This window comes from Planococcus citri, chromosome 2, assembly GCF_950023065.1.
Source record: "Planococcus citri chromosome 2, ihPlaCitr1.1, whole genome shotgun sequence".
Taxonomy (NCBI): domain Eukaryota; kingdom Metazoa; phylum Arthropoda; class Insecta; order Hemiptera; family Pseudococcidae; genus Planococcus; species Planococcus citri.
In genome coordinates, this window is record NC_088678.1 from 28,216,670 (window position 1) to 28,232,267 (window position 15,598).

The window sequence follows — 15,598 nt, forward strand, 5'->3', positions numbered from 1 at the left end:
ATTATATCTATGATCCATCGTAGATTGAAGTCTACCTTGTTCTACGTTCTAATAGATGATCTTGAGGATAAAAATTGTAATACTTACTGTACGAGGAGTGCTGCTGAGTAGTGACTTGTCTCAATTCAGTCAGAGGCATCTCTATTTCTCACTGATGACATCAAATCAAGAGAATAACAGGATTTGAAATACTCGTACATGATGCCATTCATATTTTTCTAATGAATATCTACATTCGTTTGATTTTTAATTTTATAACCAAATTTAAATTTGAATTTGAATACGACATTCGTGAACCTTTACGTCAAAATACCACGAAACTATGAACGTTGAACTCAAAAATAATGAATGAATAAAAGGAATACAAAATTTTGCTCATTTGTGACTGATTGTTGCATTCATTGATTCAATTCCAATTCAACTAATCTATTAATATCTTCAAGACAAGACAAATTAACGATCAAGTTTTCACAAACAATAAATATTGTACTAGATACTTATTAATCACTTTAATTAAAATGAAAATCAATTTTTAAAAAAATAAAAAAACTGTCTTGGTGAAAAATATCAATTTGAAAAAGAAAAACCGTTTGACGCAATATCACGTCTGGCCAATGAAATTCGAGATTTTTGAATATTCTTATCAGAAACAACTGTGATTGGCTGATAATTATCACATTATCAAATTTATGGCGGGATTTTACGAAAGTTTTCAATTTATTGATTCGTGATACATGATACAGTGCATTACATCGAAAAAGACTTTCATTAGAATAGATAAAAAGTATCACAGAAATTAAGTAGGTACTTTGTCATATTCATATTCACTTTTCATTACCCTGAATAGAGTAGACAAGGACCCAACCTTTCAGCTACACTACAAGATGGATAACGCTCATTTCTAATTTAGATTCTAGTTATCTATGAACCTATTCGTTATTTCCAATTCATTAATCACTTGAAACAAATCTCATTACAGCATCCTCACTTCACTGATAAAGAAATCTAATTCAATTACTCATTCAGATAATGATAATCACCATCGTGTTGTTATTTTTAACTAAACTAAAATACCTTACAAGTATTCGTATGTTTCTATCTTGATAAAAATACAATTTAATGCAACAAGAAACCCAGTCAAATAACCAACAGAAAATTTGACGTTTCAAACAATATTCGTATATATTTTAAACTTATTTTTAAAAAATATAACACAAGAATTAAGCTCAAGATTTCTCAATAAACATAAAAACAATCATAAATGCCTCACAAAAGAAATAAGTACATAAAAATTTGTGCTCAATCTTCGAAAAATAGGTAAAGAGTAGGTAAATAATGAGTAGAAAATTATGGCAAAACAACGCTTAGTGACGAAAAAAACATTCAAGGAAGATCACAGAAACTCTCAAGTTCTATCGTAATAGATCTTGAGGAATACTTCACAATAGGAAGACAATCGAGAAAAGCAGTATACGTAATATCGTAACAGGTACGTAGGTAATTTTTAAATGAAAGATATAAATGGGAATTCTGGGTAACAACGTAATAACAACGAATGAATGATAAAATGGTGCAATAAAAATGACAAGTGTGCATGAAAGCGAAATTTAAAAATGTAAAAATGTAGCTAGGTAATGGTAATATTTTCAGGAACTGTTTCGCATTGAGGTTTTTTTTTCTTGAAATTCGAATTCTTCCATTAAAATTGACAAAATTCTGCCAGATAATTGACTTTAAATCGATACTTCGAAATGATTATTTTAAAGCAATAATAATGACGAATTGGAGTAGAAAAATATTAAGTAGGTATATCACGTAGGCGTAATGATAAGGGATTCGTAAAAATCGCTAAATATTTAAAGATAATTATATGTATAAGCGGTGATGTCTTACACGCAGATCTATGCATCGTGTCTACATAATGAACAACGACGATAATTTAAACTTCAGTAGGTTGAGATGATTTAGGCAAGTGATCCAAATATGCACCGGTCACCAAATCCGAATGATGGATTCCTAATTTCTCCATTATAATCTCAGCGATTTTCTCTCCATCTTCTGGGGTCTGATCTTTAGTCAAGCAAACCTTTAAATGAAAAAAAAAGCAATGTTAAACATACCATACCTAGGTACTCATAATCTATGAGAAAATAATTCATTATTATAAGATAAGCATTTCTTTATTCAATTACCTACCTCTATTTCAAAGTACTTTCCCAGACCTTCGACATCATCAACATGAATTCTAGTATGTTCAATAAGGAATAAATGTCTGGTCTTCTTCACAATACCCTTTACTCCCAAAGACATCGCCAAAACATTCAATAAATCTTCACCGTGAGGAATATTACACTTGGAATATAACGATAATTTGGGACCTTCAGTGTCCGGTCTTTCATAATAAATCAATTCGTATACAGAGTAATCCTAGAAAAAAAAAACACATAATATAGGTAAATACGTAATTCTACAGATCTATATATAAATAGAAAGACAAAAAAAATGATCGAAAATCAATACAAACCGAACGTTTCCTCAATTTCAATCTGCCATTAGGTACGTTGAAAAATACATCTTCTTGTTTCATTACTTCTCCATGAGACGAGCACATAGCTTGGACACCGGCCATAATTTTATCATAATCGCGAATTTTAGCCTTAATTTCGATATTTCTATGGACATCTTCGCTATTCACGTTCATTTTCTAATATGTACTGCGATGAGAAAACTATGTAGGAAGGAACGGAATGACAAAAGGTAAATATTACTTACGACGCAGTTGTTATGTCACAGACAGAATATCACTAAAACATTTAGCAAAATGAGCAGTCTTTCCACATTTCAACCTTCATCAATCACCAGTTCGTACAGTAAAATTTCAAAGTAGAATGGCTAAACGAATACCGAAAATTAATCAAGCGCAAAGCTAACGTGCTTTAGAATATTACAAGCTTCACAGGGTATCCAATCATAAGGCTTGAAATTCCCTCCAATAAAAAATCACTTTGATAAATTACCGACAATTTGCAGGCTGATTTATGATTGGATGATAGCGACTGATCAATGCTGAGCTTGCGATTTATTGAATTGAATATAGGTGGGTATTTTGATATGAAATTACGAAGTGAATCAATTTCTTTGTTACGAAACAAAATAAATAATTTTGGACGAGATCGAAGATGTTAGGTATTTTCTAAAATTAGCTGTGCAGGGTATAAAAGAAATTCACGTGCGTTTTCCGTGATTTCCCATTTAGTATAATTTTATTTTGTAAACGTAAATTTTGACCCGATTTCGATAGCTAGTTTCACGAAGTATTTTAGGCAGAAAAAGTACGAAAGAAATTAGAAATGAATGTATAATTGCACAGGAATTTTCGCTTTCGACCATATGATTTAAATACCTATGATATCTAGGCACATTGAGAAATTTTAATTTAAATTAAAGTTGTATAATAAACACAAATATGTTGATTAAGTTAATCATGTAAGTATGATGTAAGCATAATCGATGTATTTAGATTTATGATCTTATGATCATAAATTATGATCTCAGAAAATTATTTTTAGACTCATGGATAAGTATTTTTAAATCCAGGCACAGAGGTTGAAGCTCTCACCTTCGTCACTTCTTGATATGAAATGTATTAATTGACTCGTGTTCAAATTTCTTTAGGCCAGGTATTTCTACATTATTATTTTCTAATTCAATACCATGATGGTCTTATGAATAAAAAGGTAATCTGTGAAAATTGAGTATTGAAGTACCTCATAAATTCTACGACGTTTGTTCAGACGTTATAACGTCTGAACAAACGAGTCGAAAAAAGGAATAAGAATAATAAGATAAGGCGAATAATGAAAAGATCAACGTTCAGTGAAATGATAATTTTTTGATAGGCACTTGCGAATATTTTATTCTTGAATGGTTTTAGTTATCATATTTTTAAAATGGATGATTTATTTTTTAAAAAATTATTTATCCATTTAAAAAGAAATTCGATTGAATAACACTGATAAGTAACTTAATATATTTTTTTAAATACCATAATGTCCATAATTGAACTTATTTTCAAAAAAATCAATGTTTCAAAAAACACAAAAGACAAAACGGAATCGAAAATGTTGAATCCAAATTCATTTTGACTCCAAACTTGAAAACACGTTACCTAACTGTTTTAGACAACGTGAATATTCATCAAAAAACATCAGGAGTGTTCACTTCATAATTTGACCAGTTTAATTTAATTTAATCACTATTCACTTAGTAGTCAGTACCTACTACCTGGCTAATTACCTAATAATGCTAATTTTAATTACACTCGAAGAAAGAAAAAAATAACGTAAGTAGATAGGCGACGTGAAATTAATTTAGAACCGGAAACTACCTTCGAAAATCATCACTGACTCAGTCAAAATAATGAAAAAAAGCCCGCGTAAATTCTTCAATGAGTTGCGGAAAACTTCCACATTATTCCGATCTGAATTCAACTTCGATTTTAATTCAAGAATTATTAAAACTCGACAGAAAAGAAAATATTAATATTTTTTATTTTAATTATTTTTTTAAAATTTTAATTTCGGGAAAAAACGAATTCAACGAATTGAGTTGCTAGTCGCTGAAACATCCGTTAACAGCGCTACGGTAGCGCTAACAGTGTCGAATCGGCAACGCTGTATTTACGTTACTTTGCAGCGCTGGAGGTAACTAAATAACCCGTGTGCGTGTGTGTCTGTGTATGTGTGTGTGTGTAACGCCGTAGCCGAGAGAATTGGAATAGGTTACAACGTACGACTGCCATCCCGATTAGCTATTTTGTGTTTTGAGAAATTTGTCAAGTGTTTGTACATCTTCGAATCGGGTTTTTATTAATTTTTTACATAATTGTGAACGCGATTAAAACGATAATTTCATTTATTTGTTTTAATAACGGAAACGTGTTATATGTGTGCCGCCATTTTGTATGTTTCGTATTTCGTAAAGAGCTCGTTTTAGTGCCTTGTTTGTTGGTTTTCTTTATGTACAACAATTTGTGAAATTTATGAAATTTTTGCTGCTAAAATTGGTGTCCGAGTTGTGCGTAAATTGCTCCAAAATGGTTTAATTTTTGGCGCGATGTGCGGTTATTCGCGCCCGCTGTGCTGGATTAGTAACGGAAATGGGTATATGAACTGGTGATATGTGTTATTGAGTTCGTATTTTGTTCTGTTGGTTTTGGTTTTGATTTTACCAAATGTGTTAATCAACTCATCTCGCGGTGGTGTTTTGTTGTGGTGATAGTGAATTTGATATTTTCTGCGATCAGATGAGTACACACGGGGGTGTAGAGCTCGTGTACTCACTCGATAAATAAGCATCCAAGTTACACTATGGCTGATATACTTAATAAAGACCCTGCTGTTTATCAACGGGAACGAGATGCTTTCATTCGAGATTTGAGACATTTCCACGAATCACGCGGGTAAGTTTACTTATCAATGAAATATTAATCAATTGATCCGAGTACCGGTTGCTGAGCCAAGACCGCTGTGTTAGTAAACAAGTCGAACCCTGTCTGTGTCTCGATATCGCTACCCCCAACTTCAACGTTTACGTTCATTAATTCGACGTTAGAATTTCATTTTACGTTGTGTACTCGAGTTCAACATTAAACGATAGTGTTTTCGATTTGCTCATTTTTTCCATAAAATGTTATTTTTTTGTTTCAGGACACCTGCTCGAAAACTGCCGTTTATAAATGGGAAAGAATTCGATCTTTATCTGCTGTATCATTTAGTTACCGCCAGAGGAGGATGGGTGAAGGTAATTGAACCGAATTTTATTCTACGATTGCATTAGGGTATTATATGTAAATCATAAACGACCTTTATTGCGAACGAATCACGAGTCTACGCTGCTGGATATCCATCCCCTTAGGACGTCAATTCGTTCCTCGAATATGCAAATTTGGACTCGATATTTTGCAGATTGTCAGAATACTGTGTGTATTCTTATTCTCGTATACGAGTTAGCGTTATATTCGCAATCCACATGGATTCGTATTGTTGATACGCGACTCGTCGTGCGAAGGGATAGCCTCCTGCTGACGACCGAAACGACGACCTTCGCGAGCACGTGATGACGACGCCCCCCTCTACCAAATTTTTACTTATTGATAAGAATTAGTAGAATTTAAGGTAGACGCCGCCGTTCCCGCGATGAATTTGTTGCCGAGAATAACCGAGCCCGTTTGGTTTTATTCTTATCACTGATTCTCAAGTATCGATTTTCATCGCTGATATTGTCGTCGCGACGTCTCATCACATCTTCGATGCGAAATCGTTGCCCAATTTTGGTCATTTTCGGACGAGGGGTTTTTGATTCATTTTAACCGCTCGTCTGAGACGGGCTGGCATTGATGGGGTGTAATTTTGAGCTGAGGTTATTCACTCCTTGAATGGCGAATGAGAAGACGAAGATCGACGTGAGGATTCTGCTTTTAACTTCATGATTTCTATTTGGGGTAATTTTTTGACAATTTTTTTTCAATTTTAGTGGTCATTTTCCTGAGCAATCAATCAATCAATCTTTAACGATCAAATTCTGGAATCGAATTCATTTGCTATTATTACAAATTTGGGATAATTTTTTAAAGGGCTGAAAAATTTGATCAACAATTTTAGTCAGTTTTTTGATTATAATGAGCTTGATGAATCATTCTTACTCAAGATTGAAAATATTAAAAATTTGAGTTGGTTTCTTACTGAGAGTGCTCCTCAACATTTGTCTGAAGTCACCAACATGAAAAAATCTATCCACCTAATCGGTTTTAATCTTATTGAATTTTTTCATTGCTCTCTCTCATGATTAATTTTTTGACACGTTACTCGAAAAATTGTTTGATCAGCATAGTTTTTCGTAATATAGGACGTCTTATTAAAATCGATGAAATTTTAAAACAAAAAATGAAATCTTGGGAAATATATTTTGTAATTGGTACTATTGAAAATGAAACTCAAAACCAAAGAACTGAGAAACGAAGAAGGGTCAAAAATGAATTCAATAATTTTTTTAGGAGAAAAATTTGACATGCACTTCCCTTCCTCTTCCTCCCATCCCCTCGAATAACCTCCAACAGGGTGTCTAACAGGTCCTACTGGTCTTATTAGTCCTACTAAAGTCCTACTTTTCAACAATTTTATCCAAAAGCCCTACTTTTTTTTCAATAAGACTTTTTCAAATTTTCAATTATCTCCCTTTTTCCGGAATTTTGAACAAATTTTGTAGAAAAAATCCTCATTTGTCGACTTTTTTAGATTTTGAATTACACATTTTTGAGAGCATTTGCCCTCGCTTCGCTCGGGTCCGTTTACTTTTCTTTTTTAATTTTGGATTTTTCCAAAAAAAAATAATCATTCGAAATTATTCTATTGATTTTATACCTCCTGGAATACTAATTTTCGAGAGCTTTTACCCTCTCCTTGCTCGGGGCCATTTGCTCTTCTTTTTCCATTATAAATTATTCAACAAAAAAACAGGCATCGTAGGGGGTCACTTTTATAGTGACATAGTCACTTTTCTCACAAAATGTCACTATTGGTCACTTCTTCCAAAAAAAGTCACTTTTTTGAATTTATCATCTTTTTTTTACTCATTTTCAGAGGATTTTATGCGAATTTTCTTTATTAAACAATTTCATAATTTTAAAAACACTAATTTTTACTTTTCGAAACATCAATTTTCGAAAGCTTTTGCCCACGCTTCGCTTGGGCTTGTTTTCTTTTCCTTTTCAAAATAAAGATGGAAATTTAAAAAAAAAATCGAATTTTAAAGCCAAAAAATGAACTTTTCACAAAAAAACATCGTTTTTATACCTCTCAAGATATGTACAATTTTTCAAGAGCTTTCGCCCTCGATCAGGCCTGTCTTTTTTCATTTTCAAAATTAACTTCCTTCAAAAAAACATCATTCAAATTCTAAAATTTTAAAAATGAAAAAATGAACTGCTCGTTCTCACATTTAAAAAAAACGGATTTTCCGGTGGGGATTCGAATTTCAAAATTTTGAAGCAAATAATATTATGAAATATATTTTACAATCGAAATAGAAGAATTCGAGTATTTGATTTTAAGCGAACATGATGTGATATTCATCAATTTTTAAAATGGATTAGGAGGAAATAAAACGAAAAATTGGAGTAGAACGTTATATTGTAGTGGCTCACTTGTTCAAATAAAATCATGAAGTGTTTGATTTGAAATCATCAGAAAAGCAAACATTTTTTACAAAACTTTGGCTAAAAACTTGAATGTAAATCTCCCCCCCCCCACCTTTAAAAATTCCATAAGTGCTCAAAAAATGACATGCTAAAAGTCCTACTTTTTCATTCTGAAATTTTGTTAGACACCCTATCCAATGGTCAAAATTTGATAAATATCCTATGGAATGACAGTTCGATGACATTCAGAGATCATTTCCTCGAAGAAATCTGAGATTATCAACGTTGCTTACGAATTTTATAGGTAAAAATTGAGCAAGCAAAGATGTTTATTTCGGTTCAGCGCCACAATTAATTGCTCTGCATGAAAGTGATGAAAAGCCACGAACAGGATATGTTTAAAAAATATTTTAAATAATTTATCAAACTTTATGAACTCGGAAAAAAATGGGGGAAGTGATGTACACCTACCAGTGAAGTAGTCAGAATTTTCTCGAGGAGAGAGTAAAACTGGATTTTTACGTGTGAAAAAGGTCAACATTTTGAGATTTGAGATAATTTTCCAAGAATCCTTCATTATGCAATTATGTACCTATTTTATGAAAATGGAAACTAAAATCATGCTCGAGCGAGGCGAAAGTGAGAACTTTCCGAATAAATTGGTTTAGAAGGCAATAAAATCGAAATTTTATAAGAAATTTCCATCCGCAAGGAGACTTCCCCTTCCATTCCCCTCTCTGGTTTCGTTACTGGTGTATATCATTGATTGAAGTCTTATCAATGAAAAATATCAGCAGAGATTTTTTTGGTATTGAAATACATATTAAAAATTGATAATTATAACCGTGGGGTAAACTCATTAGTAAGATACATGATATTATCAAAGTTGGAAGGAAGAAAGCTGACAGCTATTCCGATTCGTGTTTCGTAAACCTTATTTTTAAAAAGTCGAACAAACCGATAATTCTTCATTTTTCCATTTTATTGTAAAAAGGTGAACGTGATATTTATTCTTTCAGATCCCTTCGTATCATTGAGGAGGAATTTTTTTTCCTTCAAAAAATCCAATAATCACAAAGTAATTTAAAATGCCTCATTTTGTTCGAAAAAGCGAGGGTCTTATCGATTGTATTCTATTATTCTTGGAAATATTTCGTTAGAAAATTAATCGTTATCACTGATAAGAAAGGTATTATCAAACAACGTAGCCATATCCCGACACAAAATTCGCTGATATGTAAAATTACCATAATTATGAAATAAAAACCGTTTGCTAATTCTTTTTCAAATGAATTTTGAATTGGTACGAAGGCCGCTAATTATGATCATTTTGTTTCTTGAAATTTTTCTATAAATTGACAGGGTATCTGTTATTTTCTTAGATTTATCCATTAGGATAGATCGCGAGAAAAAATGTTGCAGAGTTTTGACCAAAGTCAGTTGTAGACCTTCATTTTGAGTTGAAAGTCGCCCAGAAAAAATTTCAGTCTTAAAGATCTACTCAGAGGAGAGGTATGAGCCCTCAAAGAGAGTGCATATTTCGGGGAAAAAAGCAGTGTTTTTTCGCTGTAGCTCCTACTGAACCAGTTTTGGAAGGAATGATCTTTTTTCTTCGAATTTTTAAATTGTCATTTCTATCAAAATTGAGCAATTTTTTGAACGCTAAAACACTAAAACAGCAAAAATTGAGAAAAAAATACCAGTATTCAAAGTGAATTGAATAATGTGCCTAATGAAAATTGTAAATTTTTGAAATATTTATTTTAATAATATTTTGTAAACATAATTTGGGGGGGGGGGTAGGCTGGTAAAGGGGCAAGTAGTGGCTCATTTTTCATTTTGAAAATAAATTTCTCAATGTCCTTGTTTGAGGACTGAATTCTCAATTTTTTATTGGACCGTTTCATGTACATTCTGGGATTTTGTTTACCTATCAATAAATATGGCTTTCTGATTGAATCGAGTCTACACATAAATTAAAATATGTATCTCTTTAGACTGGGGGAGAAATATGCACAGCGTAACTTTAACAGAAGCATACATAACAACAGTCAGAGTTCACCGAAGAGAAAATCTTCAAACTTCGATAATTTTGGTTTTAATAGTTCAATTGACTCGAGGTAGAAAACTCATCAATTTTTTATGACGTGAAACTATTCTGAGCTCACTTAATTTTATGAGTACCTGCTTCAAAGTTTTGTAAGCTTAGCTGCTTTTGATCGCACTGATCTGCACTAACAATCAATTCTGATCAATATTCAAGTTGATTTGTCAATTTCTGGAATTATTATCTCACTGCCAATGCGAAATTTCGAACAAAAACTGGTGCAAGGAATTGGGAAAAATCACTCCGGTTTCTCGTGACTGCTGTTAGCTGATGATTTTATAGAAGAAAAAAAATACAGCCCGCCAATAACGTTATCACTCTGAACTAGACCCGATTACTCATTCATAGATGTGCGAGTTCAGAGTAGTGTACGTCGAGTACAGTGTTTTGGTTGATTATACACAGCTGACGAAGTGGGTCGGGGCTGATTGAGGGGTGAGGTGTGCTAGGAGGCGCTTATCAGTAGCGCCAGTTACATAGTATAGTATAGAGTAGCTCTGTTCGTTTGGAACACACTTTCTACACCTAGTGTATGTTCGGTGTGTACTCCGAATTCAGGGTGTAACCAGTGTATACACTGAACACGCGTTTCAAAGAAATGAATTCAGTACACTCATCACACACCAAAAATCAAAAAAAATCGTCAACTGTTAATTTCCAATGATAAAAACAATAAATAACACATCATCCCCATAACATCTCATCACATTAAAGTTGGCTTTTTACAAACTGTTATCTTGCAACAAAATACATTCTCGGTGTATACACCCGCTACACCTCCTTTTATTCGGTGTAGCGAGTGTATACACCGACCGTACACCCGCTCTACACCCGGTCCAAACGAATACAAAAAATCTGTACACCGAACACACACTTTTCCCAAACAAACGATTTTGGTGTACAAAGTGTACACCGAACAGAAAGTGTGCTCCAAACAAACAGAGCTAGTATGTGGCCAAGTGGACGCGAACTGCATGAAAGAAGACAGTCTAGTAGTGTCGATGAGGTAGGGGGACGCGAATGAGCCGGCTATACGTTGTGATAAGAGTACGCGGGGTCGACGCTGCCGGCTGCGGCCGTTGCCTTGCCGCCAATTTTCTTCGTGAGATGTCGTGGTGGATGCTGGCTGGATTTTGAAGATTTTCGAACGTCGAATCGAATAATGGTTTTGTGAAGTTTTCAGCATTACGACTTACGAGGTCGATGGTTTGGTAGAGCTTGTTTGTATAGGTTGGTACACGTTAAATGGGGAAACAATGTTATAGAGTGTGTGATCTCCCTGCATTACAGTTTGCCTTGTTATCGGTTAATGCCACCGAGTATATTGATTTATTTCAAGGTGATAATGTGTGCTCTTTTTTTTTTTCAAGAGGCGGGTGTTAACCAAGCCCGATCGTCGGGAAATAAAACTTTCGAGTGAGTTATGGGGACATATGGCAATGCATGGTTGGGCTGAGGTGGATAAGGTTCTATCATTCAATTCGAATTGAAGCAGTAGAAAATCAACGCGATGGTTTATTCGACTGTTGCTGTTGGATATTTGATTCAACTTTTTTTTTAATGATTTGGAATTCGATTTAGATATTTTTTCACCATGAACTTCTTTCAGTTGGAAGTCTGTACGGTGGCGAATCAGAAATGTCCCGTTAATTTTGAACTTATTTTTTAAATCATTCTGCGAGAGGAGAAAATGGAGAAAAGCTCATGAAAAATGTATCTCGAAGACTATACTATTTGAGTGTCGTTCATCCTAATGCCAGACGTCATCTAATCGCACTTGCACGTGCACAATTGCACATGCTGCTTGAAGACGAAAACTCGCGCCAATTTTCCAACTAAAGAGTGCGTTTTGCTAACAACAATCAACATAGTCTAAAACTCCTACGGCAGGTGTGTGGACTACTGTTCGGTGAACTTCATCATTGTTGTTTGTGTGAGTTGAATGTGATAATATAGGATCCTGTGATATGCGGGTGTTGATTATCACCCCTTTTTGAAACAAAAATAGGAGTTTAAACAGTGATGAATGCATATTGACTAAGAGTGTGAGTAAAATGTTTAGAAAATGAACGAAACTCGTACGAACTTTTAGGTGTGTCGTTTCGGAGGCGATTTGATATTATTGATGACAAATTGGGTAGGGTATACCCGTTTTTTTTATCTGGTATCAATGGTATCATGCTGAGATTTCCATCAGTTACTGGCAATAAAGCGAAATTAAAATTGCTTGACCTCTTGAATTGGCAAAAGGTGAGTGGAAAATCTGTCATTCGTGATGAATGGGGCTAAAGTTTAATTTTATGATGCTTTGAATTAACGTTCTGATAACACGTTTTATTTATTTATTTTTTGAATAAATTTTTTCATTTGAAAACAAGTCAGGGTTTTTTGGAATGTGTCTCGTAATAAAAGTTTGCGACAGATTTCAAATAATGCTGGAGGACACAGAAAAGATGTGAAGTGACAAAGGTAATTTTCTAGTACCTTCAGGAAAACAGGGTAATGCTAATGACATGGGTATTACCAGGAGAATAACATGATTGTGTAGTAAAATGACAATCTGTCTACCTCCCTCCCCCCCCAAAAAAAGTGAATTCAGGGTGTCTACCAGGTCGCTATAGCGCTAAAAGTCGCGAAAAGTCGCTATTTTGAAATTAGGTCGCTAAAGTCGCTAAAAGGTCGCGATTTTCGCCAAAAATACCAAAAAGTCGCTATAAATTGTCCATACTTCAAATTTTTCTACTATTTTTCGTTGTTTTGAGTTTTTTTTTATGTATTTTTATTTACGTACCTACTGATTTTGTTAATTACTTTTAATTTTTTTACCGAAGTAATTCTTATTAATACCTAACGTTTTTTTCATTGAATTAATAAAATGAAGTTTTCAATTTTTTTTCTTCATAAATTTTTTTCGTGTTACATGGGAACTATCGAAAAATCCCATTTTTTTTTCGTTGAAAAATTGGGGGTGGAAACTGTTTGAAAAACATTTTTTCGTTGGAAAAATTGGGGGGGGGGCTAGGTACTTACCTGAAAAAAAGTCACTAAAAAAAAGTCGCGAAAAGTCGCTATTTTTGAAAATTAAATTTTGGTAGACACCCTGGTGATAGAGTCTTTATCTTCTCAATTTCTCCGTATATTTCAAATGTATGATGATTTTGGCTTCAAGATTATGCAAATTTTGATAATTTTTGTGGAAAAATTGTACTTTTTTCATTTTTGTGGAATTTTTAATCCAAGACATAATCAGAAGCTTCGATCTGTTGAATTGGGAGACGGAGAAAGATTAACGGAAGCACCGAAACGTGATGTTTTGCTGAAAATCTTTGAAAAAAAGATGCAGAATAGATGAGTGATTGTTTCCCTGTTCTGAGAAAATCTTTCAGTGCATTATGAACCGATGAACCCATTAAATGCTCAATCTGTTTTTTCTGAGGTTCGTGGGACTGAAATTCGTGAGTCCTGAAACACCAAGGTGTCAATTTTTGCTCGACTCATCAATTCTAAAGGTATCTTCTATTTGGTCTAAAAACAAAAACAAAATAAGCCATCAGGTATTTGCTGATTGCAAAAGGGTTTTTGCTTTTTGTTGGTGTAGCTTTTTTTTTGTAAATTTGAATTTTAATTACAGCCAAAACTGTCAAATACAAGAAATTTACACGGAGTAATAAATTTGCAAAAAAGCTAAAAGAAAACAAAAAATAAAGCTTTTGGCTAGCTTTTAGCTTTTAAAACCACAAACTTCCTCGGCTTTCAGCTAGCTCTTGGATGAATAATTAATTATTGATGAAAAAATAATTATCATTAAAATAAATAAGTATGTAGTAAAAAAAACATGATATTATTAATCTAAAATTCAAATTATAAAATCTCTCATCTGGCAAGGATAAACACTAATCACAGATTGGTCTATCCAAAATACTGTTCACTGATTGGCTACAAACTGAAAAAAACACTTATGATTAAAATCAATTGCAAGAGGGTTTTCAGCTGCTAGCAGAAAAAACCCTAAAAAGCTGAGAATCTGCAAAAAATGTACGCATTCCGTTTTCAAGATGTAATAGTCACTAGTTGGGAAAAAATTATTTTAAATTTTTATTTCATTATGTCGACTCTCAAGAATGAACTGGGGTAGAAATGAATCAGAGATTGTCTCACGGCAGTCTGGGGGGGGGGGAGATGGTCAACGACGTGGACGAACGCGTGCGAAACGGAACATTTCGTTAATCAGTCAAATACGATTGGAATGAGGAACCGAGGAACCGGACAATCGACGCGACTCAATGTAATGTGGAGGATACGGATCGAGCGGTGGGGAGCGGAGACGCTACGACAATACGATGAGTAAGCGCCACCGCCGCTTGGCTGAGCGCCGTTGTCGGAGGATGGTATATTTTGGTGTGAGATGGGACAGTAGGCGAAAGTCGCGTCGCGTCTGGTTGCCAAGCTTGGAAAATGGCAAGTAAGAGGTAGGGAAATTTTTCAATATCGTTTTTATTATCTCTACTCCGCCTCATCGCCTCTTATCTGATGTGAATTCTGCTTGAATGAATATTCATCTACATAGTGTGTAATGTATTCCCATCTTTCTATGTACTTACTTAGTAATACTTTACTATCGAATTGTATGCAGGATCTATGGTTTATAGACTCAATTTCATTTATAATCGACCACCTCTCCCTTGTCTGTTTTCCAAGTTGAAATCACAGAGCCCAGAGGAAGCGGAGAGAAGGGATAGAAGGAAAAGCAGTCTGATGGTTCGTGGATCGTATTTGGGAATGAGAAGCGCGGTGCGGGGATAGTGGTTAATTAACCTCACGCAATCGAACGTAATTGATAATGATTCTGACCGTCGTAGAGTTGCTTGTGCGGCGCGTAGTCATTAAAATTTTGATTGGTGGATGTAAAGGGTGGCCCGTTCTTTTTTTTTGTAATTTTACAGCGGTTATTGAAGCTTCGCAGTCGGGGGAAATTTTCGTTTTGCTGTTGGTTTTCTTTTAATAGTTAGGTTTGGACTTGGAGTATTTTTGTTGTTTCGTAGAAAGAAGGCAAAAAATATCTTCAACGGATGTATTTTATGCGAAAAAAAAACTGTTTTAAAATCGAAAAAGGAGAAGCGCGACGAGATGGAAAAAAAGAACAGTTGGTAATATACACATAGTCGAGATGTTTGGCATCAGCGCCATCCTGTCGAGTTGAAAGGCTGTATAGTAGCTGTGTGTACTGTGTAGTGTAGCAGCAGTGGTGACGACGGCGACAACGTCGGCAACGCGGCCACTGCTAAAAGTGGACG

The 15,598-nt window shown here is 34.2% G+C and overlaps 2 protein-coding genes across 5 annotated transcripts in view; one reads left to right on the top strand and one right to left on the bottom strand.

Moving 5' to 3' along the window:
• Window positions 1-1,156: 1,156 nt before the first annotated feature.
• Window positions 1,157-2,937, bottom strand: LOC135835325 (uncharacterized). The gene is made up of 4 exons (XM_065349520.1): window positions 2,773-2,937; window positions 2,525-2,704; window positions 2,197-2,427; window positions 1,157-2,086 (listed from the first exon to the last, which is right to left on the bottom strand). Exons 2-4 carry the CDS (start codon window positions 2,699-2,701, stop codon window positions 1,940-1,942), a joined length of 555 nt encoding a protein of 184 aa, XP_065205592.1. The 5' UTR covers window positions 2,702-2,704; window positions 2,773-2,937; the 3' UTR covers window positions 1,157-1,939.
• Window positions 2,938-4,716: 1,779 nt separating this feature from the next.
• Window positions 4,717-15,598, top strand: part of Bap170 (Brahma associated protein 170kD) — a 51,210-nt gene continuing 40,328 nt past the window's right edge. For all 4 annotated transcript variants that reach the window (XM_065349524.1, XM_065349526.1, XM_065349525.1 and 1 more), the window contains exons 1-2: window positions 4,717-5,461; window positions 5,709-5,802. In XM_065349524.1, the coding sequence (XP_065205596.1) occupies window positions 5,370-5,461; window positions 5,709-5,802 (186 nt within the window). In that variant the 5' untranslated portion in view covers window positions 4,717-5,369. The remainder of the gene's footprint in view (window positions 5,462-5,708; window positions 5,803-15,598) is intronic.